The 27,442-nt window shown below is 35.8% G+C and overlaps 1 protein-coding gene across 5 annotated transcripts; it reads right to left on the bottom strand.

Moving 5' to 3' along the window:
- Positions 1 to 12,354: 12,354 nt before the first annotated feature.
- On the bottom strand, positions 12,355 to 27,020 carry LOC18423290 (28 kDa ribonucleoprotein, chloroplastic). Of its 5 annotated transcripts, XR_002282475.2 has the most exons (6): positions 26,631 to 27,020; positions 26,268 to 26,366; positions 25,867 to 26,172; positions 25,295 to 25,555; positions 24,630 to 24,945; positions 12,355 to 12,719 (listed from the first exon to the last, which is right to left on the bottom strand). XR_002282475.2 is itself a non-coding variant. In XM_006827892.4 (4 exons), the coding sequence occupies exons 1-4, from the start codon at positions 26,985 to 26,987 to the stop codon at positions 25,388 to 25,390; spliced, it is 930 nt and encodes a 309-aa protein (XP_006827955.1). In that variant the 5' UTR covers positions 26,988 to 27,020; the 3' UTR covers positions 25,065 to 25,387. The 5 variants fall into 5 exon arrangements, 1 of the variants encoding a protein (XP_006827955.1); XR_016054222.1 differs by lacking the exon at positions 24,630 to 24,945 and having other exon boundaries at positions 12,355 to 12,755; XR_002282474.2 differs by lacking the exon at positions 24,630 to 24,945.
- Between the last annotated feature and the right edge of the window lie 422 nt (positions 27,021 to 27,442).

Raw genomic sequence — 27,442 nt, 5'->3', positions numbered from 1 at the left:
ATTAGACTCTGTTTTGGCCCCCATTTTTTCAAGAGCTTATAAATGAAAATTCAAAGTGTTTAAAATCAATAGTTGTAAAATTCTAATAAAAAATTCCTTATATGGGAAAATAAGATTTCCAAGTTGTTTGTGAGTCTATCTCTATAAGGATTGGAATTAGGATGGGACTTGATAGAATCCAATTTGGATTGAATAGGATTGGTCATGAGAGAATCCAATTTGGATTAGAAGTGATTCAAGGCTTCTTGATTTTAGAAGATCAAAAGGTTTAGATAGTTGCCAGCTCTAGGATATAGATTACCCTCAGGAGTTAATATGAGGAAGGGATAGGCTGATTCTCAAGAAAATTCTATGGAAGACATCTAAATTTTAGTTGGAGCAAGCTGACAAATGCTTAAGCAAGCTGCCTACAAAATTTGGACAAACAAAGTCTAGATTACCCGTCAACTTGATATGCATTGACGTTAACTCATACCACGTTGATGTGAATTGATACCATGGTCGTAGATAAACACTATGTTTGTTTGGACCCAAATTTTGTAGAGCAATAAATATTGGACTTGTAATCATATTAGAAGTGGTATATCGAGTTTTTGGCATGTGAAAACCCCTTTGCACCTCAACCTAAGGCATCATATAGATTAGATTGTTCTAGACAATATTAGTCAATGGCTAGAGCCCTCATTCCGAGATCTCTCAACCTAAACCTAATTCCATATAGTCCAATTTAGGCTTAGATCATCACCAAAAACCCTAATTAAGCTAGAAATCCTAGAAAGCTATAGGTTAAGCCTAGAAACCCTAGATCTGATCTTCAATGATCAATGTACAATATCCAATGCAAGTTAAATGATCTCAAGCCCTTAATTCAAATATTCAAGTAAACGAGGACTCAACACAAAATTCAATAAAAATCTAATTCAGGCCCCAATTATGGGGGCTAGGCTTATGTGTCCAGTTTGGTAAGCTTTTATTTTATTTCATTATTTGATTATTCTATTAGTTTTAGTTCTCAAGTTTACAAGAGAACTTCTTTATTCTTTTTATTTCAGATTCTTATAAAGAAATAATGATTTTGAGAGAGAACTAACCAGCACTGTAGTAATTTGGTTGGACCTTGATCCTTTTTTAATTTCCCTTTCAATTAGTTTTTACCCAAATCAGATGTCTTCTTTTTTTAAAATATAAATCACCCAACGTGGGGCTAGCTAAGCTATATCTCTCCTAAAATGACCAAAAAGATGTTCTAAGCCCATGTTTTCATGTTGTTCATGATTGTTCAACTGACATGAAAGTCTTGGAAAAAATAGGGCAAACAGATCTGCGCATTTTTTTTCATTGTCCTTTTTTAATAATATAAGGTCAGAATATGCACTATTTTCTTTTGTTAATTCTATAAATATTTTTTAAAATTTATATTTCTCCAAAAGCCCTTGTTTTGCTCTACTGTATTTTTTCAGCTCACTATCACTATTTTGAAGATACCTTTCGAACAATGCATGCATGCCATTTTCTGCACTAGTTTGGATACAATCACCATTCAAAAAGTTTTTAAGTGTTTTCAAAGACCCCCACGATTGTCGTTAAAGATGGGAGAGGCACCTAGCTCTTGAAGGCGGGCCAATTAGGAGTACATGCCATTAACAGGAGCATCCCTATGCATATCTCCTTCCATCAAGGGCATCTTGCTGCAACTAGGCCACTTGGCTACTCATAAGGGCTTGGTTTGACTTGCACAAGTGTATCATGTTGGAGTGCTGGCATTTGAAGACCTTGAACCCTGACATATTATAGCTTGTGATAATTGTGGGAGTGAGCAAGAGTGATATCACTCTAGGATCTTAGTGCACTAGGACCAAGAGTCACAAACTCTAAGTATCACAAGGCTTGAGTATTTCATGTGTGATAGCCCTATAAAAGAAGGTTAGGCTCTAACAGGATTTAAGCCTAGATCTTTGACCTCAAATCTTCTCATAGTATTGTAAAGATAGAAATAGTTGAGGTAGAGATAAAGATAGTTGATGATATTTTCTAAAAAAAATGAAAAGAGAAAAGTTAATATCGATAAGGATTTAAGGAATCGTGTTCGTGTTCTTAGAGAGAGAGAGGGAGACGGCAGTTCGAGAGCTTCATTATCGATTGAAGATCAACTCAATGGAGACCAAGCTTTTTTCTCTCAAGGTTGAGTCGTTGCAGGCTGAGAATCATATTAAACTTCTGAATCCTCTAAGGAAATCTCTGTGTATCGATTAATTGTCAAGAATATATAAAGTCCCATATAAATATACGGCTAATCAGTTATTGATAACGACAAACTAATCTAGTCTTATCAATAAAGATATCTACAACAAATACAAGATAAATTAAAATTAGAAATTATCCTCAACTATCTTTATCTCTACCTCAACTATTTCTATCTCTATACTCCCCCTCAAACTGAGGTTAGGTAAACATCATCAGTTTGTCAACGAGATAGTCATGACTAACATGAGTCATGGTCTTGGTAAAAATATCTGCAAGTTGTTATTGGGAGGTAATATGTGGGAGTGTAACTTCTTCGGCTAGAAAATTTTCATGAATGAAATGACAATCAATTTCTATATGCTTTCTCTGCTATGAGCTTATATGGTATGAACACTCACATATCCCCTAGTGTCAATCCCCTTTGGTTTATTGACTCTGGTGCCTCTAATCATATGATTGGAGTGCACACAAGTCCATCATCTACTAAATCATACCAATGTAATAGCCAGATTCTCACCGCTAATGGGGAGAAACTGAATATTATTGATACTGATAATCTCTCACTTTCTATCTACCGTGGTACCCCTTTGTATTTACGTAATGTCATATTCGTTCCTAAATTGACTGTTAATCTCATATCTGTGGGTCAACTAGTCGATGATGGTTACAATGTTCAATTTTCTTGTAATGGTTGTGTAATACATGACCAACGTACTGGGAGAGTAAAAGGGAAAGGGTGTAGAATTGGTCGTTTGAAATAGTTGAGGTAGAGATAAATATAGTTGAGGATAGTTTCTAATTTTAATTTATATGGTATATGCTATAGATATCTCTCTTGATAAGACTAGATTAGTTCGTCATTATCAATAACTGATTAGCCGTATAATTATACAGGACTTGTATATTCTTGACGATTAATCGATACACAAAGATTTCCCTAGAGGATTCAGAAATTTAACATGGTATCAAAGCCATGGCTCATCGACTCTTGCTGGAGGCAGAGGTTCGATTCTCAGCCTGTAGAGACTCAACCTTGAGAGAAAAAAGCTTGGTCTCCATTGAGTTGATCTTCAATCGATTTTGAAGCTCTCGAACTGCCATCTCCCTCTCTTTCTCTAAGAACACGAACACAATTCCTTAAATCCTTATCGATAGTAACTTTTCTCTCTTCATTTTTTTATAGAAAATATCCTCAACTATTTGTATCTCTAGCTCAACGATTTCTATCTCTACAAGGATGTCTATAAACAATCACAAATAAAAAACTGACATTCCATAGTTGATCCACTGGAAAGAAAAATGTACATGTGCTTAGAGAGGATCCTCGAAACCACTACCACTAGAATGCATGTCTTCAGGGGTACACACCTGTAATCCACTACAACTTAAGAATCCCGAGCCACATATTGGATTGACTTTGATAAGTAAAGCATGAGCCTCTACTTGACAGCGTGGCTCATGATTTTGTTGAGTCATTTTGAGAAGGTGAATTTAAATTTCAGGTCTAAGCTAAGTGGAGTACTCTAAGGGCCCATTTGGTTCCCTAGATTTTCAATCAAGGGAAAATGCGTATCCTGGAATTGATATCTATTGGAATTGATATTTCTTGGAATATGGATGTTTGTTGTTTAGATAGCATCTAGTAAAGACAAGGAAGATGCAAATTCATTGTTTGGATTGCCCAGAATAAATTTTTTGGAAATTTTTAATTTTTATTAATTATTATTATTCCAAAAAATTAACCATTTCCATTATTGTGATTATTGAAGAATTGTTCTATTGTTTAATAATATAAATATAAATATAAATAAAAATATAAATATATAATAGATAATATATATTTATTCTATTAATGAATATTTGTATTATATATAATAAATATATTATAATGTATTATATTATAATATATATATTGTATAATATAAATTACACTGATAAAATAAATATAAATATACAATATATAGAAATATAACATAATATAAATAAATAATATAATATCTGATATATATATATATATATATATTACATTGATTCAATAATATAAATATATATTATATATTTATTATAATATATTATAATATATATATATATATATTATAATATATATATATATATATATATATATTATAATATATATATTGTATAATATAAATTACACTGATAAAATAAATATAAATATAAACATATAATATATATAATATAACATAATATATATATAAATATTTAATATATAATATAATGTAATATAACATAATGTAATTCTAATATAATATAAATATATATTATATATTATATTATATCAATAATACTAATATTATATATTATATTCTAATAATATATTATACTAATATATATTGTCTAATGGTATATAATATAAAATAATATATTATTTATATATTATAGCAAGAGGGTTTCATGCAAGGGCAAGCAAGAGTCATTTCATTTCTCTTTTAGGTGGACGCCAAAATTTTTGTTCAATACAACTTACCGCAAAAAGTTTTTAAGTCCACCAGGAAATATGAATTTCACTTATTTCAATGGAATTAATATTTTCAACCACTTGGCTTAAAAGGTGGAAAAGTGAATTCCCATGGAAATGTGAATCCCTCCATCAAAGGGTGTCCAAACATGATTTTTTATCACATTTCAAGCCACATTTATTTGAAATGTGAGTCCCAGAAATCTAAATCTAGGGAACCAAACGAGCCCTAATGCACAATTCATCTCCATAGGATATTAGTTTCCATTATTAATATTTTTATATGATGTCAAATTGTATAAATTTGATGGAGTATGATTTGGAGAAATTTTTGGGTTTTGAGAGAAGATCTGAGAATTTGAGTAATTGTTTGGAGGAAATAAGATACAAGGATAGCTACCATGGGTCCCACAAGTGACACCTAAATGACTAACGGATGCAACTTGGGACCAGGCAAGCCCATGTACAGATTACATGGGGTCAACCCCCATGGTGGATGTTTTTGGCATTTGTGCAATTTTGCATTATGTTTTTAAAGTATTAAGTGATATTTTGTGGAATTGAGAAAATCTTTTATGCACATATCTAATGTGTGGTATTAGTTGGTTGTGTGCATATGTGGAGATCTTCTGAAAGGAACAAAGGGCTTATGATTGAAACCATATGCCCATAAGGAATTATACATATAACCACCTATTCTATGTGGCATTGCATAGTTGTGTGGACATGAACACCAATGACACATAGAATTGGAGGGAATCATCAAATTCAAAATTCTTTTAGAATGTATGTATAAATACCTAAAGGGGCACACCCCTATCTATGCTTCTTCATTTTATTAAATTCATTTAGCATGATCATTTATGGAAGCAAATTGAATTTGAGTTTAAGATTAATTTGAAGATTGAATTTAGGGTTTATTAGGAGGCTAATTGTGTTAAATCTCATAAAAAATAACATGATGAGTGACGAATAACTAGGATGAAACACTCTCTTATGCCATGGATGATTAACTTCAACATTAACTCTCTTTTTTTCTCTCTCTTTTCAATTTTGTGTTGTTGGCGTGCAAAAGTGTGGAGTGAATACTAATAATTAAATGAGAGAAATTGAGTTTGAAACTCTATTAAAGCTTCACCTCAAGCGTGGAGGTGATACCCTAGCTTCTTGGCATTTCAATTTAATTATTCATCAAAGCCATGTATCCTTGAAGCTTCTTGTGGCTGTAATCCTCTATTTATAGTAACGCATATTAGTCTCTTACCTCCTTGATTCATGAGTATTTTAGTTGTGATTCATCATTGAGTATGAGCCCTAGACTCCTAGTTATTTGGGTCCAGTTTTGGAGGAGCTGTGAGTGAGAATTTTTGAGATTTTATTGACTGATCTTTCTCAGATTTTGGATCCAAATCAGTATATTAAATCATCTTCTTGATAATTTAATTTGGTGAAATTATAAGGAGAAACCATGCCAAAATTTTTCTATGTCATGTACTTGATTCCACACCATATTGAAGTGGATTTACATCCTATTTTTTCTCTCATGTTTTCCTCATATTTGGATCCAAAATTCCTGAGCCTATCCTGATTAAACGTGCCATGCAATGTTTAGATCATATGATCCTTAATTGCTTCCCAATGAGATGAAGTGAAATTGGCTTAATTCGTCATGCCATTGGAATAGTCACTCTATGTTATGTTGTTAAAACCTAGGCAATAAACCATGCATACTGAGCTCCATCTTTGGCTTCCCATGATCACGATCCATTAAGCACTTGAGCCTATCTAAGTTTGTATTTGGACATTGAGTGTTATGATATTTTGTATTTGGGAATTCATGTATAATTTGGCATTGAATTTGATGGCACTTGAATTTTAAGGGGTGTATGCTCGATCTCCATGAATAGTGTGGGTCAGACTTTTGTAAAGGGGCCTAAGTTGAGTAGTAATCCTTGGTTTCTAAGTGTATGGATGTGATTAATGTTACTGTAATAAATCGCTAATTGAGGGCAAAGTTACTATATGTCATCTAATTGAGTTGTATGTTGAAGTTGTATAACCCATTGTCAAAAAACAGTTTGAAGTCATGTAACTTAAACTTAGTTCCCTACACCATCATATCGAAGGAGTGAACTCATTTCAAGTTTTCCAAGTTAGGAACCTAGAGATTGGGTATATCATTAGATGCCCTTAGAAACGTAGGTCAAGTTTTTCTAACCCTTTTTGATTGGTGTGTATTGTGGCCCTCTGATTAGACCTAGATAATGTTACATGATTTTGATATTAATTCTGACGCAATGAGTCTAAAGTAGTGCCCCCAGTGAGTCCACCCAGTGAGTCGATAGTAGTGCCTCCGGTACCAATGAACGTCACACTAGCTTATCCAAATCTGAGCCAATGTGAGACCATGGTTAAAGACTCCAATCTCCAAGTCGGTGAGTTTCCCAGTCCTCAACATGGAACGATTGATTATCAAGTCTACAAAAGTCGTAGTACCCTGAATAGTTAAGGCGTAAGACCCGATATGATTATCCAAGAATTGAGAATTATGCCCCAGTCTCGTAACTATGGCCAGGTTAAGACTGGGGTTCAAGTGCTAAGTGATGCGCCACAAGATGATCAAGGTTAAATCAACCTTGATAATCAGTCCAATCAAGTGTTTTCTTATAAGAGGAAGACTCATAGTCATTCTTTTGAGTAGCCATAGTCATCTCAGTGTTTGCCTACCTCCTCCTCAAGCCAATATTACCTTTGGAGTCAGTCAATTCATTGGTCAACCGCTTGTTTACCTTATACAAGCTTTGGGAGGGCAGACTTCTCTTTCACAACCTCGGGTTCCAACTCTCGGTCAGGCTATGGCTATCAGGTCCAACGTCCTCCCACTATTCCAGCAGGTCATCCCACTTATCATTATACCTATGAACCTATTTACCAGACCCAGTTGGTCCACCAAGTTCAACCCATGGCACAACCCAGTTAGCCAATCTACCAGCCGCAACCTATAGTTTACCTAGGTCATCTCAGTTTTTATTAGGGAAATTTACGTATGGACCGGGTTTTATTACCGTTATAATAAAATGACCAAAAAATTAGTTGTTCTTACTGGAAGGATAGATCTTCGATATTTTAAATTTTTTCCAAATATACCCTTGGTCCGCTCTTTAGAGAGAGAGAAAGAGACCAAATCCATAGATATAAGAGAGAGGGAGAGAAGGAGAGAGAAAGGAACAAGAGCAAATTCCAAAAACCATAATGCAGGAGAGAGTGAGAGAGAGAGTAGCATGGAGAGCGAAGTAGCAGCAACACTGTGGTGGCCGACTACCCTGAAACCCGAACGGCCTTGAAAGCCATAAGAATGCCATGAATGAGAAAGACTTGTTTAGAAATAAGATCAAACGGAACCACCTCCACCCTGTTCATCCTTACAACCACCGAAGAATTAAGCTCTGACCTTCTCACCCTTAGCTCCTGCTCCTTAACCGTACTCTCCATTAAACCCTCAGCTCATGCCCCTTAATCATACTCTCCATTAAACCCCTCATCCTAAGGTGCGAAGACAGTCAAATTTTGGAGCCCCTCATAATCCTCCAAAATCTTATCAAGTACTGAGTTTAAGGCCATAGAGAAGGAGATGATCCATGCGAACTCAAAAGACTCAGAATCCGAACTAAGGGGACCTGGGGCTCGACTTCCAGATTGAGCAATCGGGAGCCACTTTGCCGAGTCTTGCACACATCTTGGCGAGTGTATGAATCGGACTATGAACTGCAGATCATCACAATGGAACGAATAAAAAGGGTCAGGGACTCCATGGATGAGGTGCTGGCTGTGGTGGCCATGAGAATATGGGGAGGATTGGGGCAAACTTGGGCATTTTAAACGTATCGGATCGAAAGTAAACTTGGAAAAAAATTAAAAAATTTAGAGATCTGTCTTTTCAGGTAATGATGATTAATTTTTGGGCCATTTCGTTATAACTATAATATAACACGATCCATACATAAACTTCCCTTTTTATTAATATAACCCAATAGGAAATCTATCAATAGTCACCCAGATCAACTCAGTTTTTATTAATATTACCCAATACAAAATCTACCAAACCTACGTAGCTTACCAACCCAACCATTTCTAGTCCATCTACTTCATCATTTTACTATCCAGGCTCCACTGATCCAACCTGCTCTACCTAACCCGACTATCCAACATACCCAACCTGGTGTAGCTTAGTAGGTTGGCACGGAGGGAATCTCTACTACATGATTTTTTGCCCCATAAGCTTTATGTCTAAAAGTATCTTGGGGGCTTCAACGATCACTCCCCAAGGTTTCCTTTAAACATGAATCATGTTTCAATTGATTATACACAATTAAAGAAGCAAAAAGTTTATATAAAGTGTCAACTTTATATTATAAAAGAGAATGGCATGGAGTCTTGGTGGTAGTATTGTCTAGTACTGTGATAAGGTTTTTGACTCCATTCTCACGAAAGGGTAGGGCCCAAATCCCCACTGACTTTATCACATTTCATTAAAAACCATTTCATACTTACCTTCTTTTTTTTTTGTAAATATTATAGAAGTGATGTACCTCAAAAGTCACTAGAAAAATTTATTCTGATGTCAAAAACCCTCCAATTGATCATCTTAACTTTAAGATATATGAATGTGGAAAAAGAGAAAAACATTTCAACTCCTGAAAATATTGCCTCTTGTAATGTATTTTATGAACTGTTTGTTTTCAAAAATTTCAAGTGTTCGTAAACTAGATTTGCTTGATCTAAACTACTTTTGAAACTTTAAATTTCATAATTAAATATGAAAATAGTTTTTCAAATTATCATAGTGATTTTTGTAGTAAAAATACGTTTCGGCATTATTTGGAGGTATGGCTTACTTTGACTATTTAAGGAGTCAATCTTATGAAGTCCTCGCCCATTAAAGAATGCCTATTTTGATGGTTACCTATAGAAACAAATAGAGGTAAGGCTGTGATAAGAGTGGTCGGACGTCTATGCTTTTCAATTAAATTAACATAAGTCATACCAAGTAAAACTCTTGATGGTTAATAGTGTATGGCTTTAATGACACAAATATATAATAGATAGTTCTTAATAGACGGTAATAAATCAATAACTTGTTTATGGTTTTAAATATGAACAATGTTCTGGTGTATAAACCGACATACGTATTCAAATGCGATCTCCTTCAAAATTTTATAGCCAAAATGAATTTTAGACCAGTAAGTGAGGAAGAAAAGGAGAAAAATGAAGCCCGATGAAGGGTATCTCTGATATAATAAATGATGTGCAAGACATTACTAGATGAACAGAATGAGGAGCACTCAAAACCTGACTAACCATATGAATTGCATAAGTAATATTTGGGCATAATATTGTAAGATATATCAATTTTCCAACCAATTGTCTATAAAAGGTTGGATCAAGAACACCATGTTGTTGAGTTTTAGTTTTGAGTCTAGTTTTCAACAAAACAGATTTCAAGAAGACAATCTTTGTAGATTGAGAGAAATAATTATTTTATTGAGAGGTGTGCAACCTGATTTTCTGTTGTGAAAACTGTATTGTGATGTGAAGTACACTGTCTTGTGTATCACACACCGTGCACAACATAAGCCACGTAATGCGTGCTATTCATACACAAAGTGTAGCAATGTTTCCCGCACTTATGATGAGCATTGTGCACTTATCTATCGTACAATGCACACTACATTCCTCAAAACGCACGCACATAAAGTACTACATAAATGCGCTTAGTACTCCACCTTGTGTACTGCGCACCACAAACTGTGCACATAACGGATCTTCGGGATGCGAAATAGAAAAAAATTCAGTCCCTCAAGATCCAAATAAACATCAACTTAGATTATTTATGAGCATAAAAGAGTGCAATTTGCACTACGTTCCCCAAATCCCATGCGTAAGAAGTACTATATAAGTGCACTTAGTATTCAGTCCAAAACATTGCTTATGCCAGTGTTGAGGCAGTGTGAAGGCAGCAACGCCAAACACACATCACGGGCAGGTGCACGCAAGAGCAAGACACCCACGCCACAATGCACCGAGGTTTGCGTCTACGATTTGCACTATGTTCCCCAAAACACATATGCACGAAATACTATATATGTGCACGTAGTACTCAATCTTGTGTATTGGACACCGCGCACAACACAATTTGCACTATTTTTTTAGCTACAAAATTATGAATCTAAAGCAACAATGCATCTCGAATTCCATGCTTAAATCCATATCTCAGATGTGTTTCATATCCTTAATCCATATCTAAAATGAACTTTTGGAATGGGACCGTATTTGATCCATTTATTCCCTGTGCGTTTTGCTACTATGCTTATATTTGCAGTATTTTGGTGATTATTTTCTTTCTTGGCATGTACCACGATTTCCATCCAAATTAGATAAGTGGCACCCTCAACGTATCGAAGAGAACTAAGTAGAACTATGCGAATAAAATAAATCTTGATGTACTCTTGAAAATTATCTATTTCAATAAAATAAATCTTGATAATGTATGAACTATTGTTTGGTAGTGTCCCTCGTAAAACTATCGGAGATAAACTTAGAGGTAGCTTTATATATAAAGTCATCTTTTTAAAAAAGTAGTTTTTAGAGCATGTATATAATGCTCCATTGAGAGCATTAGTTTAATTCTATTTCCCCGGTCTGAAGGTTACTTGGGAGGATTTTTTTTAATCTAAAAACTTGGGAACCACTTAAGAATTACTAGATAATTATTTTAGAAAAAGAAGATTGAAATTTGAGTTTTCTAACACTTAGATTTCACAATCTAAAAATTGGATGGTCTTTGTTTTAAGGAAAAATAAAATATAGAACAAAGGCTCTAAACAATCAAATTAGAGTGCACCCCAAAAATTTCACTAGAAGATGTTGTTTTGATACCCAAATATCCTCAAATGGATCATCTCGACATCAAGATGCAGACATGAGAAAAAATATATTTTAAGTTTTGGAAATAATGCATCTTGTAATGCATTTTTGGACCGTCAATTTTCAATATTTTCAGGTTTTCATATATCTACTCGATTTATCTTATTTTTTAAGCTTGAAATTTTATAGTTAGAGACGAAAATATATTTTAAGGCTATCACAAACATTTCCAGCTTTGAAATCACATTTCTCGACACTATTGAAGGTGCACTATACTTTTTGATTGTTCAAAGTCTCGGCTCTATATAAATCGCACCCTTATTTTAATCTTGAGATTATTTTTTCAAGTACATGGATGGCACAATTAAGGAATTTTTTTTATTGAGCTTAATCTACGAGTTGTGGAGGTTGTATCCACAAAACTTGAGGTCCTAACATCAATGCTAAGTGGAGTTTTGCTCGAGGGAGTAAATGGACATTATATAAGTATTTGCTAAAAAATTACGTGTTTTTAACCAGGAATAACCTAAAATAACGAAAAATCATAAAAAAAAAGTTAAAATAACCAAAAAGAAATTTATCACATGACCCATGAAAGATTAACAAGTTAGCCATATCTTTTGATTTAATTGCTAAATACCCAGTAAAAAAAACATATGCCCTTGAGTTGGAATAGTAAAAACATACTATGATGTAGAGTATATCAATTACAAATAAGATAGTTTACCCTTGATAAAATTAATTGTCTAAACATGTCCTTACAACCTAAAATAAGAGAATTACATTAACAACCTTACAAAAAAGTAGAAGAGAGAATCCCAAAAACTTGATGGCTGATAGATAAACCAGCCAACTGTTGGCTTATGTCTGGCTGGTTAAGGACATTAGAAATGTCTAACATCACATTAAATAATAAACCGCCACTCTTCCAAGGGATATATTCCCCTTTTCTGCTTCATACATCTCATTAAGATTCAAGTCATGGCCTCTTGAATTTCAAGGAAAAGGCTTGTATAGAGAGCCCTAGTGTGTTGGGCCATTGGGACATTGAAACCTTCAAATAGTCAGTGACCTGCAAAGTGCAACATCATATTCCCACCTATAAACACTGAAGTGTAGATCAAACTTTGTCATGCTCATGGAAAATCAGGAATCTAATGTGCAACAATTTCCAAAATCTCATAGGAAAAAGAGATAAAATTAAAAACAAAAATAAGAAAATGATAGGAAAGATACCATCTTGGTTTGGAAGGGAATCCACCCCAAAGGTTGAAAGACTTGGCCGTCTCTCTAGGTTGCAAGAGAACAACCAGAATAGATCTTACAACATTAACTCCAAATGATTTTTCTTTGTATTTACGAAGCACAACTCATGCACTTAGGAGAAAAATCCTAATATTTAAATTTGACTCTTGAGAAACCTATTCTCTATTAAATCCTGAGCATTTATCTTGCCAAAAATTATCCATGACAAGAATACCACTAAAATCTCTACAGTTAAAAAGACCAAACTGAACCTAGTTTTAGACTTTAAGAAACCAAAAAAGAAGAAAAAAAGGAAAAAAGAAAAAGGAAAAAAGAAAAAGGAAAAAAAAAAAATACATCGTTCTCTTGTGGTTGGGAGAAGCTTGATCACGATCATGTTGTGTTCAACATAGCCATCATATGCCTCTTCAATGGTTGTTGCTAGAGACCCACTATTTGTCTAGGAGTTTCCCCAATCCAATCAACTAACTAATAAATCACTTCATTTAGAATTTTTAGTGAAACTTTGTAGCATCGATTATAATCTTGATTTCCATTTCATGCTCAAAGGTTATCATTTACATGACAAAACCAGTGTATTTTCTTCATAATTGATCAATGGAATTTGTGGTGGTTTGGGGTGATGTTAGTTTTATGAGGATCGCAGCGTGGAGAAAGGCTGTTTTGGCATCCATCTAATGAATGTCTAGATGGTATACAAAGGCCAAGGCTATGAGAACTCGAATGGTAACAATAAGAGCAATTGATCCAAAGGTATCAAAGTGGTCAACACCTATCTTTGTTTAAACCCCTTTGCAACCAGTCGTGCTTTGACTTTTCTTTTTGAAAATCCACTTACATCCTAAAGGCTTAGCTCCAGAAGGTAAATTTGCCAATATCCAAGTATCATTTTCCAGAATTGATTTCATCTCACCATTGACTTCCTCCCTTAAGAAAGGAGTGTCATGTGAGGATATAGCTTCTTGAAAGGTTTATGATCGTCTTCCAAAAGATACAACTGGAAATTAGGACAAAAAATAGTTGGCCTCCTGATTGTTTTACTTCTCCTGGGTTTAAGAGCTCAGGGTTTTCATGCTCTCCAACTTTATGTTTTACAATGTTGAGCTTCATATTCATTATCTTGCTCACCAATGAATGTGTGCTAAGAAAATACAGCATCCCTGGACTCTATTACCATATTTGACTCCAGGTCCAGGAATCTATATGTTTTGTTATGTTCAGCATAGCCCACATAAACACACAAGAGATCTAGGTCCAAGTTTGTGCCTCTTAAGGTCGGGGAGCCTTACGATAAATCTCATACAAAACATGCCTTCTAAGGCTTAAAATCAATAACAAAAATATCTTCGGATATCGGGGGTATAAGGACCTCACCGGACATGAATTAAATTTAGATGTCCCTTTGCCAAAAGGCCTGGTAGAGATGGGGTAATCCTTTTATAGGACAATGCCACCCCCACCATTCTATAGGACCCAAAAAAATAAGCTTCAATATTGAACAACATGTTTGGTGGCTCTTCAGATCATCCCTGACTACACTAACATCAGAGATCATAACAAATGATATACGTCGGTCACTTAAGCCTAAGGCCTTTGCTTTCCTTCGAAGTCTACAGAAAATATGCACGTGACTAGATCAACTACACAATCAACAAATACATGGCAAGCAGACAAACACCAACAAATTGGAACATCAAAACTAATCTGACAAGACCAAAATCCTGGGTATAACTTTCAGCGATCTTCTACCAATCATTTCATGGATCAACTCTTTGATATTGATTTGCCGAGAGACGGTGGCTAACCTAGCAGACAATGGATAGCCTGATAAATGATCGATAACCTCACTGACAGTCGATGGCCTAACTGACGGTCGATAGCCTAATTGACGGTCGATGGCCTAATTGACGGTTGATAGCTTCACTGACAGTCGATGGCCTAACTGACGGTCGATAGCTTAATTGACAGTCAATAGTCGACTTACAGTCGATAGCTTGCCTTACAGTCCATAATCTGACTTACACTCAATAGTCTGACTTACAATCCATAATTTAACTTACAATTGATAGTCTAATTTACAATCTATAATCTGACTTATAGTCTATAGTTTGACTTACAGTCCATAATTTGACTTACAGTCCATAATCTGACTTATAGTTGAAAGTCTGACTTATAGTCCATAATCTGACTTACAGTCGATAGTCTGACTTTTAGTTCATAATCTTATTTACACTTGATGAGCTTGAGAGACGCTTCATAAGCCTTACTTACACTTGATGTGTCTGATAGATGCTCCATAAGCCTTACTTATGCTTGATGAGCCTGATTGACGTTCCATAAGCCTTACATACGCTTGATGAGCTTGCTTGACGCTACATAAGCCTTACATACGCTTAATGAGCCTGACAGACACTCCATAAGCCTTACTTACGCTTGATGAGCCTTACAGACGCTCCATAAGCCTTACTTACGCTTGATGAGTCTTACATACACTTGATGAGCTTGACTGACACTCCATAAGCCTTACATACGCTTGATGAGCCTGACAGACACTCCATAAGCCTTGCTTGATGAGTCTAATAGACACTCGTTAAGCCTTATCACTTTCTCAAAACCGGGAAAACATTCTACAACACCTCCCTTAGTCCGGGATAGTGCCAAAAAAGTACCAGAACCCTCGTAATACAAGTTGGACTCCTATAGGAATCAGAGCATGTTTTAGAGGTTATATCTGGTAAAATAAACACTCCTAATACTAGTCGGATTCGCATTGGAATTGGAGCAGGATTCAGTGGTAAACAAAATCGTAGAGTATATCCGGGGATCTAGGCTTATGCTATTCTGGTACTTATAGTTAGCGAGTCATCACAAGACATCTCTAGAAAAAAATTCCTTTTAACACTTCGAAATTGTTAGTTTTATGGGGGTCTCACCGTGGTTTTTCAAACATCACAGTGGACATAAACTCCCAAACACGGAAACTAAAAACAGGGGATCTAGAGGCACGAGTGTAGCTCGCTTTCTTGAAAGTATTATATGCCCCCGTCTCCGTAAAATTTCGAGGTGCAAATAGGTCCCGACGAGTACACTCCTAGGATACAACCAGATCGAAAAGTAATTCCTGAGCCCTGAGATGCACACTCATGGGACTTGTACAAAACCACAGTTACAAAATACTATTATGTCTTTCCAACTGATATGATACTGTAAACATCAATTGGAAATAAACATCTCTCTCGGTATACTGCATTAAAACATCGATTGGGAAAAAATGAAGCACACACATGATCATCCCATGCCAAAATAAATCATCATATATAATAAAACATGTTACCAGAAATTTACACGAGGCTAGTGCTTTACTGTCTCTAACTAGAGAGACAAAATGAACTTTATAAGAGAGATAAAGCTCAATATATTTATAAAAACCTCACACCTTACTTCCCATGCGTGCTCTGTTTTCTTTAAGCCTCCCATTTCTCATCCGTACCTCTCATTCCTCTCTTCTTTTTCTCTCTCATCCCAAAAGCCTAATATATATGAAAAATACTATATTTTATTATGACACATGACAACTGTCAAGATGAGGATGAGCATAAGGGGAAAGTGGAGAGAGTGAGTTACCATGCGTATAGGCATGTGGTTTGCACAAAGAGAGGGAAAAGGGAGGATGATGAAATCGTGAGGTAAGCATTAATAAATGCATGGAAGATAAAGCAAAAGATGAGAGGATAAAAAAAAGAAGTGGTCCTAAGATTCCACAAAAAGCAAAGTACACCAACAGTAAATAAAGTTGTTTTGAAACACTAATTTTTGATAAAAATGCTAACAATCCATGGTGAACTAGATGAAGAAATTTTATATTTAAAATTGCAGGTAGGGGACTTTGCCCCATTCTTTGTTTCGGGTGCACACAAATTGATAAGTTGGTAAAGTATGGGCCCTGTCAAATTACACTTCGAGGGATAAACGGATCCTAAGACCTTGTCCCTCTCGAATCATAGACAAAGCCTGCTTCCCTACTGTCTTATCCTTAGAACTCAACCAAGAAAGCTTCTGAAAAAGGGTTTGAGATAAAAGGGAGATTTTAGAAAAATAGATTTAGAAATAGAACAAGGGAAGAGAACCACAAATAAGCAACTAAGCTAGGAAGATAGAAATAAAAAGAAGTAAAGAATCTAACTACGAAATGCAAAAAGAATAAGCAAGTAAACAACATGGAGATAAGGGAATAAGGCTAGTCTAAATATGCATGACATAAAATGAACAAGAGACATAATATTATAGAAATACGAGCATGATTGCGAAGAAGGAAATATACGATTCCTCATCAACAAGGTAGAGAGAGATGAGCACGAAATGCGGATAAGGATAATAATATAACATGAGAAGAAATAAAATGGGAGAAAAGAAAAGAGAAGAAAGCTAGTACTAATAAATAACATGTAATGAAAGTAACAAAACTAAATACAAGAAAGAGATAAAGGGGAGAACATAAGAAGGAGTGTCAAGATGAATGAAATAAAGAGAAATAAGGGATGATATATGAAAAGAGGGGAGAGAAATGGATAAACACATATTATTAATAAACGATAGTAAAAGGTGAGAAAAATAGATGTGACAAGAAGAGGATAAGGACGACTAATATATCAAATAAAATATAAAGAAAATAAATATAATAGAGAGTAGGGAATGAGAGGGATGGAGAAGGTGATATTCAAACTATAGAATAAGAGGAAAGAAAAGAGGTTAAAGCTAACTCCTATAACTAAAATAATAAAAAAAGAGCATAATAAAGGAGAACAAACAAGCACTAGATTAGAGAAGATGAGTGATAGGGGAGATCTACATTATTAGAAGAATAAGAGGGGAAGAGAGGAACACATGACAAATCAAAATAAGTGAATACAACAAGAAAAGAGAAAATAGCCACACAAAAGGGGATGGAAGGAACCTATACTATCAAATAGGGAAAACTAGGAAGAAACATCAATATAACAAACTAAGAGAATGGATGCTCATGAAAGATAAAGAAAATAAATCTACACTAAAGAAGATGAGAGAAAGGGAGCTCTACATTATAAAAGAGTAAAATGAGAAAAAGGGATAAACATACCATACCTATCAAGAAATAAATGTTACTAAGAAGAGAAGGGTGACTATTTAATAAAGAGAATAAGAGAAAGGGGTGAGAGAAGAAGATCTACACTACTAAACGAGGGGGGCAAAGAAGAGAAGTAAATATAACCAATCAAAGAAATAAATGCAAATCTAGAAAGGAAAAATGATCATATAATAAAGAAGATAAAAGAAGAAACAAGGGATTAAATATAACTAACTATGCATAATAAATACTACATCAAATGAACACAAGGCATGAATAAGATAATAAATAAGGGAAAATAGGGAAAAGCATATATAAAAATAGATAAGAGAGGAATAAATACAAGAATCAAAAGAAGAAGAAAAAAGAAGCTAAATCATAAAATGAAGAAAAGAAAGAAAGAAGCCATAACTATGAAAGTAAATGCTAGAAAAACCAATGAAAGAATAAAGAAAACAACATTTAGGCAAGGCCCCCAGGCCCGACGCCCAGAGTCGGCATCGATTCAAATCGTAAAATTGCACAATCAATCTCCAACTTTCTCGTTTTTTAACGGCGTAAATAGAAATGGGAAGAAGAGGGTTCAGAAGGTTTGATTATCTGGACCGCATTTGGTTTGAAGTGTAGCTTGAATGAGTTTATACTTAAAGTTTTGGAATGAAAGGTTTGATATGATAAGGGTTGCTCAAGTGGATGCATCTTGGGACTCTTCTCTCAACCTCAGGAATAAGCTTAAGATCAAGAGATTTTTTGGCATAACCTAGGCACAAGATTAAGGGAACTCAGGTAAAGTTTCGGCTCAAGAATCGACCTGAGGGATTTGTCCTTAAAGGACAAGAGCACAAAGTTTGTAAACTTGTAAATCCCTATACTGTTTGAAGTAAGCACCCAAGCAATGGCATGGAAAATTTAACAGAACTATTTTATCATACAGATTTCAGATCGGTAATGCTGATACGTGTGTGTATGCCAGTGTTTGTATAAGTGTAGTAGTTATAATTTGCTTGTATGTAGATGTTATGCTCATATTAGGAGGCAATATTGCATGCATCAAGGATACAAATAACTTATTGTCTTTTGAATTTAATATGAAAGAAATAGGGCTAGCTGATGTGATCCTTGGAATTAAAATAGTGAGACACCCGATTTGGTATATTTTAATCCAGAGCCACTATATAGAGGAAGTGCTCAAAAGATTTGATCAGTATTATTCCAAGCCAGCTTCAACCCCTTATGGTGCTCACATTAAAATCAGAAAGAACTGTGAAGATCTTATTTCCCAATTAGACTATGATAGAGTCATTGGATGTGTAATGTATGCCAGTGTTTCAAAAAGCGCTAGACGACACCTAGGAGGTCGGGGGGTCCAAGCCGCTTAGTGCCTAGGCGGGGGCGCCCAGAACCTGGGCTGCCTAGTAGGAATTTTTTTTTGGGGGTTCTCTCTCTAAAATAGGCTCTGATGGGTTTTACGTTTCAAATGAACCTAAAACCCACAATTTTGCACCTTTAGTATTAAAAAAATGACCAAAAAATACCCTCAACAAGAGGTATTTCTGCCCCTAGGTGGGGCGCATGCCCTGGCCACACGATATCCGTTTTTTTGGGGCACCTAGGCCTGAGAGATGTGCCCAGCCCCCAGAACCGCCTAGGCGGCCACCCAAGCGCTGAGCGGACTGCTTTTTGAAACAATGATGTATGCAATATCATGCACTAGACCAGATTAATAGATTACCCTCTGCTGTGGGCAATTGGATAGAAATGCCAATACCCAGGTTAAGAGCAATGGATGCAGTCCGTAGGGTCCTAAGATTTTCAAAGGAATTAGAGACCATGGCCTACATTAATGTAGGTGTTCCACTATATTAATAGGTGCAGTGATGTTTTTAGGATTCTTATGAATAAATGACTTTTTGATGCATCTCCACTTGTGGTGGGGGTTGTATTTTTGGGATTCCTAGAGGTAAACTTGTATCTCCAAATGATTGGAGAAAATTGCCTTGAAACCCGTTGTGAGGAAGTTATGTGGCTAACGAACTTGATGGCAGACGTACCACCTGTTTAAAGCCCAAGCCTGCAATCTCATACTGAGTGACTGTGAAGCTTTTGCATACAAAGCGAAAGGTTAGGGATTTATTTTAGAAAATCCAATTATACCGCTTGATGGACAGTTAGTTGAGACTTATGCTTGAGATGGAGTCATAGTAGTACTCCATATCAGCTATACCCTGCATTTGGTAGAATATTGAGAAAAACCTTAAGGCACCAAGTCTGGAAGAAAGCTAGAGGGATGGGATTGAGCTCAAATGAATTTTTTCCATAGGGTGATGGGAACCCTACCTTGGATAAGGTGATCCCAAGTCCAAGGTTCAACGGGAATAACCAGTTGCTCATGTGATGTCTGATGGTAGTGTAACATAAACATTTTATCATGGAAATTTATAAAATTTCTACTTCTTGCTTAGCCATGTGGTACAATTACTACAATGAAACAAGAGGTTGAGCTTCGCTCTTAATGATTCCATTTGCCTAGATGATGTAAGGCCTAGGATGGGGTGTCGCACTGTAAGACATCTTCCATAGATTCACCAATATGAGTGTGGAAGTGGAGGCCGCTTCCTATGAGAATTGGGTATTCTCTAGAGCGCTCATGAAACAGGATTGGCACAAGGCCTTTAAATGCGCTAGCCTTTTAGACAACAACAATTTTGAAAGAGATTGTGTGGTATGTGGGACGCTTATCATTAAATGATATAGTTCAAGGTGTGTCCATTAACTGTCCTGATAAGTATTCTGCATAACACTACGTGAAGGTTCAAGTCCAAAGACACATGCACTTATGCATTCAGCTTTCCTGATATAGTTATGAGAGAGATCTGTTGTTTTGGAACAAGTAGGGGATTGTTAGCTTTTTTGTCAAAAATTAGTGTTTCAAAACAACTTTCTTTACTCTTAGTCCACTTTGCCTTTTGTGGAATCTCAGGATCACTTCTTCTTTTTTTCACCTCCCATCTTTTGCTTTATCTTCCATGTATTTGTTAATGCTTACCTCATGATTTCTTCATGCTCCTTCTTCCCTCTCCTTGTACAAACCACATGCCTATACACATGGCACCTCACTCTCTCCACTTGCTCCTCATGCTCATCCTCATCTTGACACTTGTCATATGTTTTAATAAAATATATTATTTCCCATATATTAGGCTTTTGGGATGAGAGAGAAGAGAAGAGAAGAGAAGAATGAGAGGTACGGATGAGAAAGGGGATGCTTAGAGAAAACATGGAGCTCATGGGAAGTAAGGTGTGAGGTTTTTATGGATATAGTGAGCTTTCTCTCTCTTACAAAGCTCATTTTCTCTCTCTAATTAGAGACAGTGAAGCACTAATCTTGCGTAAATTTCAAGTAACATGTTGTATTATATTTAATGATTTATTTTGACACGGGATGATCATGTATGTGCTTCATTTTGTCCCAGTCGATGTTTTAATATAGTATACAGATTAGATGATGATTTTGTAGTAAGAGATATGTTTATTTCCAATTGATGTTTATAATATCATACCAGTTGGAAAGACATATCAGTAATTTGTAATTGTGGTTTTGCAAGGGTCCCATGAGTGTGCAACTCAAGGACTTAAGAATTATTTTTCGATCTGGCTATATCCTGAGAGTGTACTCACCGAGACCTATTTGCACCTCGGATTTTACCGAGACGGGCGGTTAACCCTTCGAAGAAAACGAGCTCCTCTCATGCCTCTTGATCCCCTGTTTTTAGGTTCCGTGTTTGGAAGCTCATGTCCACCGTGATGTTTGGAAAACTATGGTAAGACCCCATAAAACTAACAAATGTCACAATCAAGGTCTCATTCTCGATCCATCATATTACGACTGACCTCTTCCCCACATATTACTAATTTAATTTGTTGATATCTTCATAATGTTCATCAACGTATACTTGAAAGTCTTCTCTCAAACTCTCCATGGCTTGATTCAGATATTGCTCGAGTTGTTGACTCATATTCTCTAAGAACCATTGTAGCATATCCTTGATTGTGAGGGTAATCTTTGGTAGCATCGTGATGTAGAGATTTTTCAAAGCTGGGAAACTAAATGATGTAGGAAAAATAGAGATAAAATAGGAAAATTAAAAAAAAAAAAGATAAAAGAAAGTACGCTCTCTCTAGGTCTGCACAAGGGGCCACCCCAAAGGTTAAAAATTTTGGTCCTCTCTCTACGCCTATGACAAAATCAACCCTTAAAGATATTTTCAGAAGATCCAAAAAAATTTCAATCAACTTTTCTGCATTGTCAAACCAAAATAGATGTATTCAAATAATTAAAGAAACCTTATAGCTAACACGACTCTAAACTCCAAAGGAACCTAATAAAATTAATCCTAGCTCTTCATCTTCTCAATCATTAGCTATAACAAAAATGTGCCAAAAATCTTCACAACAGCAAAAGACACCAATGCCCCCAAATTCTCTGCAAACAAAAGGACCAAATGACCCTAACTTCAAACTCCCAGAACCCAAAATTAAAAACGTCACTACATCAATAACATCAACAACCATAACAGTAAATGCATGTACAACATAACTAGGCTATGGAATGCCTTAGTTAATTGCAATTGCACGTGGAGTACTTGATCATGAGAGGGAGAGATGCAATGACTTACCACAATTTTGCAATTGCTATCATTTTGTTCAATATGGTAATCGATATAATTACTGAAGGATGATTATTCAAGCGAAACTATCCTAATCAATAGAAAGTGCGGCAATCATACTTACTAGCACATAACGGCTTTATTTAGCAAAGATAATCAGCAGTAATGGTCCTATGAGGCGAGACTTTTTCTAGTAAGAATCGTATTCCCCATAGTCCATACAATTTTCTATTGCATTCTAATTCAGATATGTTCCTACTTCATTGTAACGCATAGGGGATGCTGCAAAAGACTTGCTGCTATGTGCATGGATGTAGGCCTACTGCCTAGTAAGTCAATTCCAACCATTAATATTAGTGCATATGTTAAACTTGGGACAGACAGAGAAACAAGAGTATGACTCTAGCTAAACAAGACTCCACCGATATCAACTTTGGGTAGAAATTGGCTTACTCTTAAAAACTAGGTGGTTTGCCATATTACTAGCGTTTCTGATATTACAAAGTGGTGACCTCATTTTCTTTTGTACAGCACTGAACTTCCATCAAGTTGAAACAAATTTAGGATAGAAGTTAGATCTAGTTGCCAAGATAGTAGTAAGGTCTGCTTCTTTTATGGCTTTATGATGCAAGGATTCAGCTTTTCAGGATTTTATTATTTTTCTACTTGTAAGTGAATTACTTCAAACTTATTTTTAAGGAATCTGGGGATTGATTAGGTAGGGGGTTCGGTGTTCTTTAGTTTAGCAAGTTTGGCCACTTTAGATAAGCTGGATAGATGAAATTCTCTTTATACTGTATATATCTCGAGAGATGGTTGTTTTTGTCCATTTTTATCAATATACCCTGCAAGGGAGTTCATGGACCGGTAGTCTAGTGGGAAGGTTTGAGTCAGTTCTCTGTTCACTCTTCTATGTTTAAAATCACCACAATGTGCAGTGAATCCTTGCAGTTCACAAATGACCCTAGTTTTACATAGAAAGGTTTCATTTTCAAAAGAGCTTCATAAAACGTCATAAACCACACCACATATGCACTAAACAGATCTCTTCTAATAGATATCAAAGAATTACAAAATTAAGAGGTAAGGCTAGCCTCTCCAAAGCCTAAAAATAGACTCATTTTGTATGATATCCTCCTCCACAAGTAGAAGTTAAGAATTTTAAGAGAAGGTTTAGAGAGACACAATCTCCTCCAGTCTTCCTTCATTGCTATTATCACCTAAAATGCTTTAAAAATTAGAACAATGGAGCATGATGCCCAGAAACAAATTGGATAGAACAGTGCATGTAAAAAATACGAAATCAGCTAAGCTGTTGAAAGGCAATTACTCTAGCTTGTACAGGTACTATATCTAATGCAGCATGAAACTGCTTCAATAACACTGCCCGTGAAAGTAAAATATGCTTGTGTTGCATCTTTTGAAAAATCAACAAGACTGTTGGAGTTCCAAATGGTTCATAATACTCTTTTGTAATCATAACCTATTACGGGCATCAGGATCAATGTCCATAAGGTGGCAACTTGCTAACGGTTCCCTCATTTCAATTTTTATCTCCTGTCAAATTGGAACCCAATCTCGAACAACCACAATGGCTGATTCCCTACAGAGGGAACAGGCCACGACAGTTGCTCAGTGAGGTTGCCAGACAGATTAGCAGACCAAATTTCTTCCCTCAGTAACCATTCGATGCCTTTCATTTTCCCCATAGAATGAAGATGGTACCTGAAGGAAAGTGCCAATCAATCCTTGAAAGTCCTTCACTGGATAGGTGGCTGTAACAAAATCTAAGCCAGTTTTTTTACTTTAGCCACACTGTAGATATCCCTCTCCCAAATTAAAGTTGTTCTCACAAAACTAGCAGAATAAAATGTAGAAGATTAATCTTATTAAGGCTTAATATGCAGTGAAAGTTCTTGTATTGGGTTTCAAACAATACCCTTACCTTAGCTTTTAACCAAATGTCCAGAAGCTCTTTGAATTCTTCATCTTGTTTCCTTGTTAACTAGTGGACTTATCACCAGGCTCCAAAAACATCTCAATTTATGTATCTCTTTCCTCAAAGTGTGATGAAATATTCATTCATGGAACGATAAAAAAGGAAATCACCGTAGCCATTTAATAAACCCATATGACAAAACCATCTCATCAGTAGAGGGAGCAGGATGGCAAGAAAGAAAAAAGCCTCCCAGTTGATGTTAGTCCAAGTTGAGAGAGTCTCAAATTCTTGATAGGTCCACCTGAGGCATGCCTCCTCGGCCCTGAAGGGAAGATGCCATTACTAGTTTTGCATTGGCAAGCTATGTTAATGCTAGTTAGCACTCAGTTAGCAAGGAGCATATCTAAAACTACATAGGATATTGATATAGTCTTTCTTATATTACTCCAATAGTACCTCTCCGTTAAAAAATTTCTCATGAGAATGTGTCCTATACCAGAAGCACCAACAACATATTCAATCCATGATTTTTTGTCCTCCCACCCAATCAAAATTTCTGGAAACTACAAAATGATGAAATAAAAGCAACCTACCTAACTTTACTGAAATGAAAATTCAACTCATTGAATACCTAATGAATATCATCAAGGAAAAGTATGAAGTAACCCTACCTCAAGTAATCTCATCCTCCAGATACACTACAATCTTTATTCCTTGATCATAGAGGCCAGCGTTATAATACTACTCAGTATTTCAACATGTTTTCATTTGCTAGCTTCCGTTAATTGGATTTCATTATCCACTCCATCATTAGGTAGATTTTCAACATCACTTATTCCTTCTGATGCCCCTTCATCCTCTTTTGCATTGTCACTAGAATCACTTGGTACATCTCGGGCTATTCTCAGACGAAGTGATCTTCCATTTAACTCCTGCAGTAAAATATGTACAATTATAAATTCTACAGTAACTCCTTGAATGGAGAAAAATCCATTGGAATTCAAGTTCCCAAATCATTATAGATAAAACCTGAACTGACAAAATTGGCAAAAAAGAACAAATTTCAAAATCCAATTGAACATTACAAGAAAACCCAAAGCAGGTTTACATAAATTTCATAATCCAATCGAACTTTAGCAGATACCGAAATAAAATTTTGGCAACACCAAATTTCACAACACAATTGAACTTGTAAATTCCAAAGAAACAGTGAAAATTCATGATGAATAGGAGTGTGAACAACCTTTCCCTCAAGTGTAGCTACAGCTGCCTCTGCATCTTCTTTTGAAGCAAAGCTAACAAAACCATAACCAGCTGGTTTCCCCTTTGTTCCCCCATAGACTACTCTAGCAGAGAGGGCATTACTGTGTTTTGTGAAGAATTCCCTGAGATCACTAGATCTCACCCTCCAATCTAGATTACCAACATAAACCTTATGCCTTGTTTCCACAGTTCCCACAGGAGGAGAGATTTTTTTTGACGAAACGGAAGGAGAAATTTTCTTTGCTTTCTTCGCAAGTTCGGCCTTAATGGTCCGGCCCCCAAATTCCTTTAAATTCAAAGAGCCAAATTGAAACAGAAAGTGAGCCAAACCCATAAAACAAATGAGTAAAGGTAACAATAATTGTGATAGATTTGACTCACATATGAATTCAATTTAACAAGAGCTGCAAGAGCTTCATCCTCTGAACTCATCATAACAAACGCCATCCCTCTGTTTCTACCGGCTTTGAACTTCATTAGCTTCAGCCCAAAACAAACCACAACCAACCAAATCAACCAAGAGAAAGAAAACCAGAACTCCCATATCAATTAAAAACTACCCATATCAATAAAGAGATAGAAAACCGTAACTACCCATATCAATTAAGAGAGAGAAAACCAGAACCTACCCATAACAATCAAGAGTGAGAAAATCAAAACTCTACCCATATCAGTTAAGAGACAGAAAATGCAACAAACGAAAATGTAAGCATAGTTACTCTGAAAGAAGGAAGTTTCTCCCACCTCAACGTCTATTACTGCCCCACACTGTTGAAAGAGGTTCTTAATATCCTCTGAAGTGCAAGTCCATGGCAAATTAGTGACGTATAGTCTCGTCTTTAAAGTAGTGACATTGCTTTCAAGGGTTTTCTCAGAGCTCTTTGGTTCGGGTTCTGGTTCTGGGGTGTTGGATTCTTGGTGCGTAGCGCAGAGAAGAAGGGAGAGATGCCTGCTCCCCTTTTTGTTGATCGATTGAAGAGGGAGATGGAAGTTTATCCAGAAGCAAGGCCTGCGTTTAGAGAGAGAAAGGGGGAGTGAGAGAGAGGAGGGAAGGAATGCTGGTGAACGAATGAGGAGCGAGAGTGTGGATAGAGCTGCCATACCCAACTGTGATGAATCCCCCCGTGTTACTGCTGAACGGTATTATATTAACCGGACATGGCCAGGAAGCGATTTAACCGGCGTAACCGGTTATTGCTGAGCGATATTATATTAACCGGACATGGCCCGGAAGCAATTTAATCGGTTTAACCGGTAAACTGCTGAGCAATATTATATTAACCGGACATGGCTTGAAAGTGATTTAACCAACTTAACTGGTAAACTGGTTGACTCAATCGCTCTAACCGGGCAAGTTCTTAACAATAAAAAAAATGTGTTGAAAACAATAAAAAAGATAAAAAAAAATCTACTAAAATATAAAAAGCATATAAAGAATGTAATTAAACAAAACAGACTTAAATGAAGTTGAAAATTAATGAAAAAAAGTTAATTTTAACGAATCGATTTGTGTTTAGAGGTATTTTTAAATTTTATTGAAAAAAATAGGAAAATAT

The sequence above is a fragment of the Amborella trichopoda genome, chromosome 4 (genome assembly GCF_054954075.1).
Source record: "Amborella trichopoda isolate Santa Cruz 75 chromosome 4, AtrichopodaSantaCruz75HAP2 v2.0, whole genome shotgun sequence".
Lineage (NCBI taxonomy): Eukaryota > Viridiplantae > Streptophyta > Magnoliopsida > Amborellales > Amborellaceae > Amborella > Amborella trichopoda.
The sequence above is the reverse complement of the archived record's forward strand: the minus strand, read 5'-3'. Positions and strand labels throughout refer to the sequence as shown.

Excerpts from the sequence above, each read along its gene's own strand:
- LOC18423290 (XM_006827892.4), bottom strand. The coding sequence starts at position 26,987 with ATGGCAGCTCTATCCACACTCTCGCTCCTCATTCGTTCACCAGCATTC. Across the intron at positions 26,173-26,267 it reads TTGTTAAATTGAATTCATAT|GAATTTGGGGGCCGGACCAT; the intron begins GTGAGTCAAATC and ends TTGAATTTAAAG. Across the intron at positions 25,556-25,866 it reads TAGCTACACTTGAGGGAAAG|GAGTTAAATGGAAGATCACT; the intron begins GTTGTTCACACT and ends ATTTTACTGCAG.